This window comes from Gymnodraco acuticeps, unplaced genomic scaffold, assembly GCF_902827175.1.
Source record: "Gymnodraco acuticeps unplaced genomic scaffold, fGymAcu1.1, whole genome shotgun sequence".
Classification (NCBI taxonomy): Eukaryota; Metazoa; Chordata; class Actinopteri; order Perciformes; family Bathydraconidae; genus Gymnodraco; species Gymnodraco acuticeps.
The window spans coordinates 14,580-29,776 of NW_022990205.1; the positions used below are offsets into that span (position 1 = coordinate 14,580).

The 15,197-nt window shown below is 39.9% G+C and overlaps 1 protein-coding gene across 1 annotated transcript in view; it reads left to right on the forward strand.

Annotated features, from left to right (window-relative positions):
* Nucleotides 1-4,049: 4,049 nt before the first annotated feature.
* The window catches only part of LOC117547482 (TANK-binding kinase 1-binding protein 1-like), a 45,013-nt gene continuing 33,865 nt past the window's right edge, over nucleotides 4,050-15,197 (forward strand). Inside the window, 1 exon segment of the mRNA XM_034218264.1 lies at nucleotides 4,050-4,150. Within this exon segment, the coding sequence (XP_034074155.1) occupies nucleotides 4,086-4,150 (65 nt within the window). The 5' untranslated portion in view covers nucleotides 4,050-4,085.

The window sequence follows — 15,197 nt, forward strand, 5'->3', positions numbered from 1 at the left end:
ATAGTTACGTTACACCAAAAGAAAAATCTTAAAATAATACATTTGAAAACTACAACAAAATAAACAACTAAACAAAAACATCTCGTTTATAGTTTATTATCTTTCTGTCTTGCAAAATATATTTCACTTTATCAGGAAGCACAGAGTTGGTTAGGTATTCTGTTTCTATGTAGTACATAAAATAAGATGTACTTTATTAATCCCAATTTGCAGCAGCATAAAACAAAACAAGGCATTGCACATAATAACAAATTAAAAGAGTAGAAATAAACAATTCTAAAATATAAACATCTCAAAAAAGAAATAGAAATAAACCAGCATTAAAGAGTAAGACAAATGTACAGATAACTATGAAGCCTTCTTTAGACTATCTGTATTTGTATTTTAGTAGTATACATCAGTTTTTCCATTGAAGTGTGTACTTTTCGGTAGTTGAGTCTTTAGGACTGGCCAAGAAATGGGTGGGCAATCCGCGGCTCTTGAGCCCCTCTGCATCGGATGTCTGAAGCTTTGACAACAAATTAATTAGAAATAAATAACAGCTATTTTTCTTCTTTATGGCACTAGACATTTTTAAATGACTATTTATCTTAGTTTGAAGTGAGTCCTGAGTTTCAGAGCCCTGGATTTGGAAAACTGACCAGGGATAAATCAATACAAAGAAAAGTAACGTAGGAACAAATGTTTCATTCTGCATTTATTCCTCTGCTTTTACTGCCAATAATGCTGACTTAATTATATGCTTAATATATTGAGAAATGGGCCGCCATATAGCTCACCTGGTAGAGCTTGCGGCCCATAGGGACTCAGTTTAGTGCTGTCATTTTATTGAACGTGTTTGATTGGAACATGTAAGAAAAAAGCTAACTAATGACTGATAACATATTCTCCCTGTAGAACTTTCAGGTCTGTATTTGTTTAGTGTTTGATCATACAATCTAATAAACAAATTAAATAACAGTATTTCTCATCAGCAAATGTTTGTGCAATCACTTTATTTAAGGTATTTGAATATAACTTTTTAAGACAAATTGATTGAGAAGAGAGAAAAAATCTGTAAAATCTTTAAGGACAATTCCTGTAAATTAACTGCTTTTGCACTTTATTTCAGTTCATATATTTTACTTTAATTTGATGGTGTTTATTCAACACACTCTCACTCCCTAAGCGTCCAGGAGCGACGCTTGGTCAGGGTCCCGAGGCGTGCAGTTGGGACGCGCCGAGGCTCCTTCAGCTTCATAAACGGACGCAAAGAGCTTTCAACTGATTGCAATTTATTCTCATCGGCGGCAGTATTTGACGCTCATGGAAGCACGGCATCGGTCCATGTCGGCGGTATTTAAAGGCAATGTTGAGATCTTCAAATTAGGTTGAATAATTAAAACGAAAGTTAGTTATAATCAAATATAGTCAATTATATTCTTGTATAACCCACAATGAAAATGTTTCATATGTTATGATGATCTATATTTACAGTATAAACAAAGTAGTTTGTTAAGTTGAGTGTAAGGCCTGTAATGGTTTATGGGTGTCACTGATAAGAGAGGAGGCAGTTTCTTCTCCCTCCCCTCACAGCAGTACACAGGGAGGGGGGCTCCTGACTTAAAGAGAAATACATTGAGGCCCCAAAAAGGTGGTTATGTCATAGCCGAGAATAATATTTTGCAAGTCCTGCAGAGTAGGGGTCATGACCTTTTTACACAAACATGGGAAGGTGTGTCTTATGCCATAGCCATAGAATATGTCACTTGCGGAGAGGGAGCAAACGAGAGAGAGAGAGAGGGGGGGGGGTTCCCCTGGTATACTCTCTCCCGGTAAAGCTCTCTCCCTGAGAGCTGGGTTTTTTCTCTCGGTAAGGTTCTCTCAAACTTGGTAAATATCTCTTGAATTACTGGGTTGAATGAGTGGAATGAATTGATATGTGTTTGTGAGTATTAGTACCCGCCACCTGTGAGGATCTTCCTCCAAATTCATGCGGAATATAGGTATGTGTTTGTGAATGTTAGTCCCGCCACCTGTCGGAATATAGGTATGGAATTTATGTGAATTGATTTGGTGAATGAAAGTTTGAATGTGCTTTTTAATATCACCGGTCTTTTACGAGGTGATATTAAATGCTGGTTCATGTCCCTGAATAAATGGATGAGAGAAGAAAAATGACTGCGCATACTTTATTAGTTTAGCAGGTTTAAATTGTGTACAATGCTTTTGTGTTTTTCCCCTTCAATTCTGAGAAACAACTTATTTTCTCTGAAATGTGGAGCACCAAAGAGACTCCTCCGCTCCCTTCACTGGCTTCCGGTAACTGCTAGAATCCATTTCAAGACACTGGTACTTGCGTACCATGCTGCGAATGGATCTGGCCCTTCCTACATCCAGGACATGGTTAAACTGTACACCCCAGCGTGTGCACTACGCTCTGCATCAGCCAAACAGCTCGCTGCACCCGCACTGCGAGGGGGACCCAAGTTCCCATCAGCAAAAACACGTGGGTTTGCTATCCTGGCTCCAAGATGGTGGAATGAGCTCCCCATTGACATCAGGACAGCAGAAAGCTTACACACCTTCCGGCGCAGACTGAAAACTCATCTCTTTCGACTCCACTTCGAGCGATAGAATTACTAACAAAGCACTTATATACTAACAAAGGACTGGCTTACCTAAAGCCAGTTGAGTAGCACTTGACATGTTTTGGCTCTATGAAACCTGATGTACTTATATGATTCTGTATTCTTCAAGTTTGTATCTTCTTGGTCGAATGCACTTATTGTAAGTCGCTTTGGATAAAAGCGTCAGCTAAATGCAATGGAATGGAATGGACGCTCACATTGCCTTTAAGAGCCGCCGACATAAACGGATGCGGTGCTTCCCTGAGCGTCAAATGCCGCCGCCGATGGGAATACATTGCAATCAGTTGAAAGCTCTTTGCGTCCGTTTATGAAGCTGAAGGAGCCTCGGCGCGTCCCAACTGCACGCCATGGACCCTGACCAAGCGTCGCTCCTGGACGCTTATGGAGTGAGAGTGTGTTGGTTTATTTGACAGTTTTGTACCTCTTTTTTTATTTACAGTGTCACAAATAATCAGATCAAACCCATTGATTGATATACTTTATTAATTCCCGTGGGGAAATTGTTTCTCTGCATTTGACCCATCCTAGTGTTAGGAGCAGTGTGCTGCCATTTTGAACGGCGCCCAGGGAACAGTGTAGGGAACGGTGCCTTGCTGAGAGACACCTCGGTAGCACTTGGTCTTGCCGGGACTTGAACTGGTGACCTTCCAGTTGCCAAGCCAAGTCTCTATCGACTTCGCCACCACCGCCCTTTTTTTAAATGTATTTATTTTTATTTTGTATATTACATTGCATTATATTCCAGATGTATAAAATAGAAATTGAAGTGCATTTGTCAATATAAATATAATGTTACAATTCATTTAAACTAACAATTACGGTTAAATTAATGTTGGCGAGACTGGTTGTCCATAATGTATTTTTTGCACTACGAGTGAAAGTGTGAGCAGCACATTCCAATGTCTGATGGCTGTAAAAACAGGTTTCTGTATTGTTGATCTCAAAAACATTGATGCAACAAAGTAGTTCCATTATATAACTTCATAAACTGTCTATTACAAATATTTTCTCAGCTCCAGACAAACTGTATTTGGAGGCAGAGGGGGCAACATGTCTCTTTTGATAATAAAGGTTGCTGCCCCTGGGCTAAGATAAAGGACAGAAATAACATCCATAGATCTGATCATTATGTAAGTGCAGGAAAGGATATTGATAAATGGAGGTTACATTCTGAGAAATAAGTAGGCTATATATATAGCCTATACTAATGCAATGTCTACAATGTTTTTTACATATATCTAACTATGAATATATCCTGTAAAATATAAATAAAAACGATGGGAGATGCTTTTCTTATAGAGAGTCCTCATCCATCCTCTCCTCCCCTTCTCAATACGGTCAAAGGGGGAGGGACACACACACACACACACACACACACACACACACACACACACACACACACACACACACACACACACACACACACACACACACACACACACACACACTCTGCTGATGTCAGGCTCCAGTCATGTCGACCCTCCTCAGCACCATCATCTCCATGGCTGTTCTACAGAGACGTGAGTACCACCGTCGTGCTTCTCCCCCGCTACCCTGTGTGTGTGTGTGCCGCTCCTGGCTGCAGGTAGCCCGGCTTCTCTCTGCTCGGTACCGGGACGAACCGGGGAGAGCTGTCGGTGTTTGTGACGGGGCAGCGGGATGCTCGGTGCGCAGCAGAGAGCAGTGACGCTGTTATGGTTATTAATAAATATTAAGGACAGCAGACATCCCATAATCATTAGAGGGAATGTGACAGAAGATTAATGCAGGAGTCTTAATTATTACTGATGCACTGAGGCAGTATTATGTGCAGGGACAGTGTGTGCCATGCTCATAACACACATTACAATTCACTGCCGACACAGAGCAGAATGCATGCGTTGCGTTCACGTGTTATCGGTTTTCTAGAAGAAATCTAAGCTGCAATATGGAATGAGAGAACACTTAACATGAAACCTCTCAATCACATGCATGCTATTACAGGTAGCATGTGCTTCTCATCAGGGCTGGAGAGTAACTGAGTGCTTTTACTCAAGTAAGTTAACTATTAAGGTAGGCTACTTGTATTTTACTTGAGTATGTTCACATTATGCTGCTTTTATACTTTTACTTCAATACATTTTGTAGGCAAATGTTGGACTTTTTACTCAATTACATGTATTTTACACACACTTTAAAAAAGAAATTGTAAAAAAACGGAAATGTTCTGGCAGCTGGGGCGCCAGCAAATGTCCGCTAAAAAAAGGAAAAAAAAACTGTAAAATAAAATACGGAGATAACATGTTAAAAAACAGTAACTTACCTTACCACAAGTAGCCTCTATTACTGTAATTGTACATGAAATATTTTTCTTTTAACATTTATTATTTGTTAGAATAGAGTTATACACCTCTTGGAAACAGAATAATTATCTTTAAAAAATGATAAAGAAAAGCTAAAATACGGAAAATTACTTTTATTATTACAAAAAAGTACCATATATCTAAGACCATCAACAAGTAAAACACAAAGAAAAGAACGTCATTTTACTTTGCAAAAGCCTTAGTTTATATGAACTATCACATTTATTGCCAAAAAAATCTGTAATTTTACAAGAAATGTTTTTATAATTCCATTAAATCTTTTTCTTTTAACATGTATTAATTGTTAGAATAGAGTCACACACCTCTAGTGCAAGTAAATACAAATAAAACAGAATATAAATAGTGCAAGAAGAGTCTATATGCAAGTAAATGGAATATGATTGCACTGCCGTACCAGGCCGTGATGCAGCCAGTCAGGAGTCCATGTTGAACCTTCTCAGCCTGCGGAACAATTACCTCATAATGTCCAGGGACTTTTCACACGGAGAGAAAACATACACATGTTGAGAGGAAACTGCATTTTATTTTTTTTAAACCACCCATACGAACAAATTCCAAACTTAATTTCATCACAACAGAAGGTATTCATCAGTGGAATAACTGTAATGATGAGCTGAAATACTGTGCAACTTTATCTAAACTAAAACTCTCATTTAGAAACCAAATCCTGAATGGTTCTGAGCAGGACTGGTGAAGTGATGCTTGCTATTTCTTGTCGTTGTAAAAGTTATTTCTTTTTGGTTGTTTTGTACAAAATAATGATTTGTTTAAAACAATGAATCAACTATGACGGATGCTGATGACGATGACCTAAACTTGTATTTTCATGAACAATGTACGCTAAGGGGGGGTAGGACCAGAAACGCTTTTAAGCTTCTTCGTGCCCCTTTTGAACATGATAGAAACTTTGAGAATACATTTTTTTTATACCTTGAACCTTGAGTTATTATTATCGTTTGTTTTGTTTCTAACATGTTCAATACATTGACTAATACCATTTGCTGTCTAGCTGTTTTGGTGATGGTGTTTTTGTGATGAGTCCATGTCAGGTCCTCAGTGATGTGGACACAGAGGAACCCATCCCATTTCGGTGCAAGAAATAGTTGCGTCTTCCTCATCAGATTCCATTGTCATCAGGTGCTGACACACACGCTAACCCTTTACTTGGTGGTACAAGTACAATATTCTAATTATACTTGTGTGTTTCTCTGTTATAGACCACACACATACACTAAACCTGCTCCATGACTGTATTACTGTGCTGTTGTGTTGATATTAATAAGTTAAGGAAATCAACCGCTACCAATAATCTTGTGTGTTCTTACCGACACCCCAAAGTGTAAGTCACTCAGAGTAAAACCTTCCCCTATACAGTCCTGCCTGAATCCCTATTCAATAGGACTCCTTGAAAACAATTCCCTTTCTCCAAATAACTGAATTGGTTTTCTTTTGTTGTCGACAAAGGGCCCTCTTTCCGTCATTTTCATTGAGCTGAAGTAAACATACCACCGATTGGCTAAGAGTGAGTTTGGGATTTTAGGGAGGAGCCAAAGCACACCACTGCAAAGGAAAGGGGTACACTGAATTTATAACCCAAGACAAAACAAGAGCATATTGCGAAACAGAATGCAGCACAATAATCTTTTTATCTCGATTATCTTGTATTGTCAGGAGCACTTATCGTGTGTCAGAAATGTGCACAATCCTCTACTCTGTGGTTTAAGATGGAATTACTTAATAATTACAATTCAAGTCTTACCTCTGCAAGAACTCCAGGGTAGCTCCCAGTTCTGAGCGATAACTGATGTTGAGGCAGTAATATGGTGCAAACATCAGCATCAGGGCGTCGACAACATTCAGGACACTGCCACTGACGTCTGGTCTGGTCCGGTCCTCTGCTATCATGTAGTGTCCAGCTGTCAGGGGAGATAAATCCCAAAGATATTTGGCGCATTGATTGTTTTTTTTTTGGTGATCACATGGCCAATTGTAATTTAGGAATTATCAGCTCCTGCAGCTTTCTTTTCTTTCTTAAGTGTTTCCTAATGTTAACAGTGTAGAAAATGTCACATCATAAGGGATAGTTTGGGTGTTTAAAGTGGGGTTGTTGTTTACTTATCCGTAGTCAGTGTATTACCTGAGGTGGTGGGAAGGGAGAACTGGGCCTCGGCATCGGCAGGAGTTTTTGGGTCTGATTCCTCACCATGCCGAGAGGCCCTCTCTCCTTATTTCTTCTGCCTCAGTCACCACTGCGATCTGGCTCCTCTGTCCTCTTGACTTGTGGTTCTGCAGGCTTAGTTCAACCTAGGAATTTCAACAATGCTCCTGTAAAATATAGTTATAGTATTATGTGTCAACATTAAAATAACATACATTGGAGAGCAAAATGTGAGATTCCATTGACTGTAGGCTACATATTATACACACAATTGACAGCAGGGGCAATAACAACTAAAATGTGAACTAACTTGAATGCATTATTCCACAACACATAGCCTAACTAATGTTAGCCTACATAGTTACTAACATCAGAAGACATAGACTAACTGTGGTTACATTACTTAACTAGCTAGCTACAGCAACAGAAAATATTTTCATTCATCATCTTCACCAGTCAGAAAATGTCCGATAGCCGCAATGCTAATTTCCGCTATGTTAAACTCCATTGACTTATGCTGAAAATGTTAGCGATCTAAAAGTCCGCTATTTTTGGCTGTGTTGGTTCCACTTCAGTTGACTGTAACATCGAAAATCTTACCGAATTGAATGTTCTCAAAGCTGCGGAAGGGTTAGCTAATTTAGCTGTTGTAGTGCCGAGAGACGGGACCTACGGATGAAGCAACTAGACTACTTGTAGTGTACATGCAGAATTATTTCAATTTAAAATAGTTTTAAATGCTCACACACATACCTGACTCTCCGTTTTGAAGCACCTGATGAAAGCTTTCTCTTTGACGGCGCCATAATCCCATCATCAACAGACAGAGGCAACGCACTTGCATTTGAATCTGCCAATCAGATCAATCTATTACTGGAGACGGGGGGGCCTCCCCGAAATCTGTGAGATTGATTGGTTTTATGATCACTGGCACGTAATGTGTCCAATAAGAACGTTAACACGTTTTAGAGCGTTATAAAAATATTTGTTTAGCGAAGACGGAGGTCAGTTTTGGATAGCGGAAAGCTACATTACCCATGATCCTCAGCCACTGGCAGCCGGAAGTGGCGCGTTCGATTACTGTTTTGGGCTGTCTGCCGTGGATGGGCTGCATTCCACTCCAAATAGCCGGTCGGCCGCAACCAGAATTCATTTATAAACGATTTTTGGTCCAGCCAAAGTGCTGTACATATAATAAAAAATAGCCTACAGTAGAGACACTTTACAGCAAATACAACAGCACAGATTGTTCAGAATATCAGTATGAGAAAAACGACACCCTCTATCCTTAGACCCTCACATCGTACAAGGAAAAACTTCCAGAGAAAACCCACATTTTAAAGGGAAACATGGGAGAAACCTCAGGGAGAGCAACAGAGGAGGGATCCCTCTCCCAAGACGGACAGACGTGCAATAGATGCCGTGTGTAAATCGAAGAGATAATACATTTTACAGCATATAGACCGAATGTTAGGAAATGCATGTGTCTGTAATAAGAAGATAAGCCACGAGGATGTCAGCTACAATCCTGTGGAAGCCATCAGGGAAGCAGCATGACGAGACCCAAGGCAGGACCGCAGAGACAGGTTCAGCCACGACCCGAAGTCCACGACTTAATCCAGAACTCAGGATAGAGGATCCAAGACACAGGACTACAGCAAGAGGATCAGCCTCGACTCCGGATCCCGGCGTAGATATAGATACAAAACAAGAACAAAGATTTGGCTGGGTTAATCGGAACAAGAGAATACACAGACACAGACAGAGAGGGAAAAGGTAATTGGATAAAAGTTATTCTTCATAACCCTCTAGAAAGATCTCATGATCTTGTAATGCACTGTTGAGGAACCTGTGACCCAAGTTTTTCATTCATTGCATAACCACACCATAGTTGTGTATATGATATGTCAATAAACCTTAGAAAATCTTGAAATCTTGAAAGGGATGTGCAAAATAGCCATAATATACAGTCTTTAATGAACTATTAGTAGAGAATAACGAGTAATGAATATACTTTATTACTCGTTTCATTCATGTCAATTGCAGATACATGTTTAGTCTTCTCAAGCACCAACTATCAAATATCTCTCCTGATTGTTGGCACTTGACAATCACCTCCCTGAATTTTACTCAGGTGTGACTAAAGTCTGCTTTAAGGGCTGTTTATATTTCACATCATTAATCAGAATCTGCAAAGTAACTCAAATAAATGTAGTGGAGTAAAAATACCAGGTTAACCTCTGAATTGTAGTGGAGTAGAATTACAAAGTAACAATGAGCTGCCATGTGGGTATATATTAATGCTGCCCATTATGGACACAAGCGATTTTCAACCATTTATTAATTATATGTTTTACATTTGATAACACCAATGTGTTTAATACTGGCAACTTCTAATTGTGGGAAAAACGAAAACGTTCAGTAGAGACGTCCCATAGAACATTTTGCCAAACACAATAGCCAGCATGTGTAGTTCAGGGGGGGCGTTCGATTCCAGTTTTGGATAGTCTGGCGTGGTTTCGTTCCATTTCACACAGCTGTTTGACGCTCGGCGTAACCTTGGCGCACTGCCACTCCAACATCCAATCCCAGAGCTTGAAGATTAATCACGGGGACAGTAGTCCTAAACGATAGCTGGGGATTATGGGTAGTGTAGTGTCGTCGGCCATCCTAAACTCAGAAAAGTTTTTCTGATTTAATATCGCATTAACACCATATCCCTAAATGCATTGCGGCTAAAACATCTAATCAGCGAGCTTAAATCGCTGAGGATCTTGGGTAATCAGTTCAGTGGCTGTGTATCGCAATGATGCTCGAAATGTCCCTTATAGGCCTACGTCTGTTTCCGGTTATTTTTATTTTGAAATTCAGTTCCTGACGGACGCCAAAAAAGCCAGAGATTATGGAATCAAACAAATAAATAAAAACAAGGATAATTGTGTGTTATTGGTGAGTAAATAACAGTGTGTTATTTAGAAGAGAATAACAAATCAGAAGGAAACAAATATTTTTAAAAATACAGATTTCAGTATTCTGAGGCTCTGAGCCCCATTTATTTTCCTCACAGATGACAAAAAAAGTCCGACATTATACGATTTAAAATAAAAACAATAATCGTGGCTTGATATTGAGTAAGAACATGTTTTTATGAACCCCACAGCTTCCGGTCTTCCAAGACCCGAACGGACAAAAAGACGTGCTGCAGGCACGAAACATACTACCAATAGAAATACATTGCTTTTAAAATAAATCGTTCTGTGTGACACGAAAAAAAGGGGAAATTCGTGTTGGTGAACACGAATCAATAGATTAAATGTTGTGACTATAACACGAAATGCCGTGAGACTGGGTTGGGCCATCGGGGCGTTCGGGACGAATCCCGATGGGCCGGTACTGAAGTGGGCCGGTCGGATGATGTGGGCCGGTCGGATAAGTCACAAGTTCTGAGTGTTATTTTACTGTCCAGTCAGCATATTCCAGTAGATAGGAGCTGATAGAAATATTGATAAATCATATGAGCCACCTTCAGTTATTACCAAGCTCTCAGTTAACGATCTTAAGTAGCAGCAGTGAGTAGTGTCAGATTCATTTTAGTGTCCTGTCCTCACAGGTTACACACAGAGCCTTCTAGATATATCATAATCTAAAACTTCCCTTGGTACACTGCTATGTCGTGTACTGTGGACACACTCGACCATCTAGTGTTGATTCAAACTGCACATGATTGCAAAGCCCTTAGCTAGCTAGCAATGATCACTCGCAGTACCAAGTCATTACAGGTGGCTTCTTTTCAACACCACTATTGTACGGTGACCGACAAGTGCAAGTGCGCAACAACAGCACAAAACATTTCCATTAGGAGAAATTCAATGCAGCTTCAGAAAAGATGCAAATATAAACACACAACTGTGCCCAAACACATGCCAGTGTTTACTAAAGGCACTTCATAAACCGCACGCTGCAAATTCAAAACGCTGCAAGAAGCTCAAAACACAAAAGATACCAGGGGACACTAAAAGGTGACACAGACAGCTGGGATCAGGAGTGCTTATTGGAGTTCGGACAGAGCTTTTTATTTGCAGCATTTTGTATTTGCAGCCTTTCATTTATACTTTTAGTGAATGTTGCGCATGTTTCGTCAAGTTAGTGAATATTTTCTAAATGCTGAATGTGTTTCTTCATTTGCATGTGTTTTGGCACATTATATTTTTGATTGATTGATTGATTATGTAGCCAAGATGGCGATCATTGAGTGTGGGAAGTGTCCATGGTTCCACACTCAACTTTTTGACTGTTACCATCCAGGCATTTTGCCATACTTGACCTGGGTCGCACCTTTGTACTCAAAGAAGCACAATATACTGTAGTACAGAAGTATGTGAAGTGAGACAATGCATAAGACTGTTTCATTAGACTCAAGGGCAATAACAGACCAGTGTAGTTGTTAGAAACTAAACATGCTATGAAGCAGCTTACATAGTGACAGACTGAATCAGATATGATTTTAATTAAACAGAGCACTAGCTTGGACACACAGGACAGCAGATATTACGCTTTCCTTATCCGCCTGCTCTGTGCCTCCTGTCGCTCCATCAGTGATTTCCACTCTGCCCACATCTCTGTGTACTGTCATTAGGTGGGGGCAGATAGATTACTTTGTGCAGTGACCTTCTAATCATACTACTTATATGCATTAGAAAACACACATACACACTCACATGGGCTAATGAACATTCTTCAACAGCTGCAAAATATGCAATTGGTTCAGCCACAAGCCAATTCTCAATGTGTGTGTCTGTGTGTATACTGTGTGTTGGATAAGGTCAATCTGTTTTCATTCAAAACTATTATGATAGGTTCCACAATTCAGCTAAGCTGTGTTTCAATGTGGGTATTACCTGCACCATTGGTACTCTGCAATGTCGTACACTCTGAACACATCATACCTACTTTAGTAGTTGATGCACACTCACCGGAAATTACAAACCCCGGTTTAGCTAGCTAACTACCATTATGAGCATAAACAACTATGTTAGCACCTTTAGCTGCCAAGCTAGCAGCCTGTGGAAGACTGGTAAAACAAAGGCAGACGGGTAGTTTGGTAGACAGACATACAGACAGACAGGTCTGCCACAGCCGCAGAGTGATTGATATATTGATTGCTTTTGGGATATTATATACATTTCAACAAACATAAAAATAACTACATTTAGAGAAGATTACTAACCGTGACGGACGTGCGCTGTCCAACAGACTCATTGTATTTTCCCTATTAGCAAACCATTTATTGTTGTTCTCTTGGTTAATGCTAACAGCTGACAAAGCTGGGTCGATAATTATGACACCTGAGAAATAATGTTTGGAAATGTTTTGATTTACAACAATGGGCAAACATGGGTCCCATCAAAGGCGCTTTGTTGCATTAAGCTGTAGGCTCTGGTTAGGTTTAGGTGTGTTGTTTTCTTAAATGAAGACCTAATTTCACTTTTCTTTCTTTCGCTGACCCTATGACTCTACTCTTTGTTAATCAGAAATTGTGGTCAAATTTGCCAAAACAAACACAGAAATATTGAGTTACAAGGGTTTGGGTCTTAGATTTTGCATTACCATTAGGTTTCGTCAAGTGTAGCTAGGCTCTTTGCTTTAGGCCCTTGCAGGACACTATTAGTTAGTAGAACTGTTAGCTATGGCCAAGCCCGCCTTAACCTGCCATCAGGCCCTGGGGCTGTTTTGTAGGCCCCCTATTTAAACAACAAATCAAAGTCATTTATAGCCTCGGCAGGCTCTGTGATCGCACACACACACACACACATACACACACACACACACACCACTAATTCAGCACCACGAACAGCAACATGGCCTCAATGCCAGGTATCTAGATGAGAATGATCATTATCTCCGGTGGATTAACACAAACCTAGTTATGTAAAACGATGCGCAACACATTTAAACCTGCAGGCTTCTGGGAATCAATGAATAGTGCAGCATTGCCTTACCTCTTTAGCAGTGCTTCCGTCTGGTTTTCTTTGAAGAAATGTTCTCCTAAACAACATTCATCTGTCACTCAATCACTCGCAATTTGAATAAGTCACATGTGAAACATATTCTCATTCTGATTGGCTGTGAAGTGGTGCTGACTGTTTCGGAGTCATCATTTTTGAGAAAAATCTCTGGAATCCATCGATCTGATTGATTAGCGGAGCAAATGATCAAAGTAGTATGGAGGGAAGATATTTTCGGTGGGATTACTGGTCTGGGGGAAGCTCACGATTGTGTGTGTTTGTGTATACGTGTGTGTGTTTGTGTATTTTTGCGTTTGTGTGTATTGTGTTTGTTTCCCGGAGAAAACCCTCACGAGAAACACCGGCTGTTGTTATGCCTGCTGTGACGTCAAGTTACTCCGTTCTCCGCTTGTAATTATGCCGTTACAAGCTTCAAAGCTGTATTTATCATCTGGATTGGCAGAAACTAGTTTAATATTCTGAAAGCCAAGACTTTGTTTATTTAAAATCAGATGAAAACAAACTGTAACAGACCCTGCCGTGTTATCTATGATTACTATATGCCTTACATTCATAATGTCAGCGGAGGGAGGGGGAGCGGCGCTGTGGAAGAGCAGAGTGGCGAGTGAGAGCTGTCTTCTTCCGTTTACAAGCTTCAAAATGTATTTATCGTGTGATTTTGGAAATAAAAGTTTCATATTCTGAAAGCCAAGACTTTGTTTATTTAAAATAAAAATAAAACACCCGAAATAAAAATTAAAAGATTTTTTTGTTGTTGTTGTATTGGCTCATGATAGGCCCCCAATCTCCGTAGGCCCCTGGGCTTCAGCCCAGATCAGCCCGTGCATTAAGGCGGCCCTGGCTATAGCTAATAATCACTGATCATTTGACAAATGTACCTGAATTAGACTCAATGAACCAACAATAGTAAAAAAAAAAAAAGGCACTAGATGACTGAAATTGATATCAGCTCTGAGCTTTTTTATCAGCTGTTTATACTCAACTTTCATATAAACACAACTCATCTGAAAACACTTTGGCTTCTTCTTATCCCCCCCATTACATCTGCATTAGTGTTGGTTTTAAAAAGGCCGACCCAAACACATTTTCCCTACCTGTCGTCTCTCCTTGCTACACTTTCCATCTGAAAAACTAAAACTAGCTTGAGGTGGGTGGTCTGCAGCTGGATGCAGTCCAACAGGGCCAAGAGCGGCAGAGCTGTGCTGAGCATGTGTTCCTCTCAACAGCAGAGTGTTTGTTGGAGAAGGTAGAGATGAGGAGATAAAGGTGAGCACATTTCAATATGTATGTGTGTGTGTGTTCATGTGTGGGGGGAGAGGGCAGAGGATCACCTGCAACACTACAAAGTAGTATGTTTTTTTAAATGTTGTGCTTTGTGGAATGTTTTGACCTTAAGAGCCCCCGTACATCAGTCAGTAGAATCATCCAAGCAAATGTAGGACATGAGACTCAGGCACAGTCACTTTTTGTAAGAGGACATATTTTATTGTGCGTTGACACAAGCTTAGACAGAACTTGAATTATTGTGTTAGCAAAAAATGTAAGCTGGTTGAACTCGCTCACATGAATGACTATGCAGAGAAACAAATATTGTATTGGGCAATAACCTTCAGGTTCTAATGAATTAAAAGGGGGCTGATTAAGTGTTAATTTACCTAAAAAGTATTATTTGTAATTTACAGATGTCTCTAGTTTAGATAATTGGGGAAATGTATTTTGGCCCTATGGAAGAACATGAAGGAACAAGGACAGTATCTTCACTAGCTCTCAACGTTTTTAGCAATTTGGACACGTTTTTTGTATTTTATCCGCTGATTGACTGACATCGAGTGGCCCAGATGAGTTAGCCTTGCAAAATGGGATATTTCTGTTGGTTTTTGGATTATTGCAGAAAATGAGATATGTAGCAAATGCACATTTTGTTCACGACTTGAAGTGTCCATTTTCTTTTTATATATGCTAATGTTAGGCTATAATTAAATTCACAGTTCATTTCACATCAACACCGCTAAGCTAAATG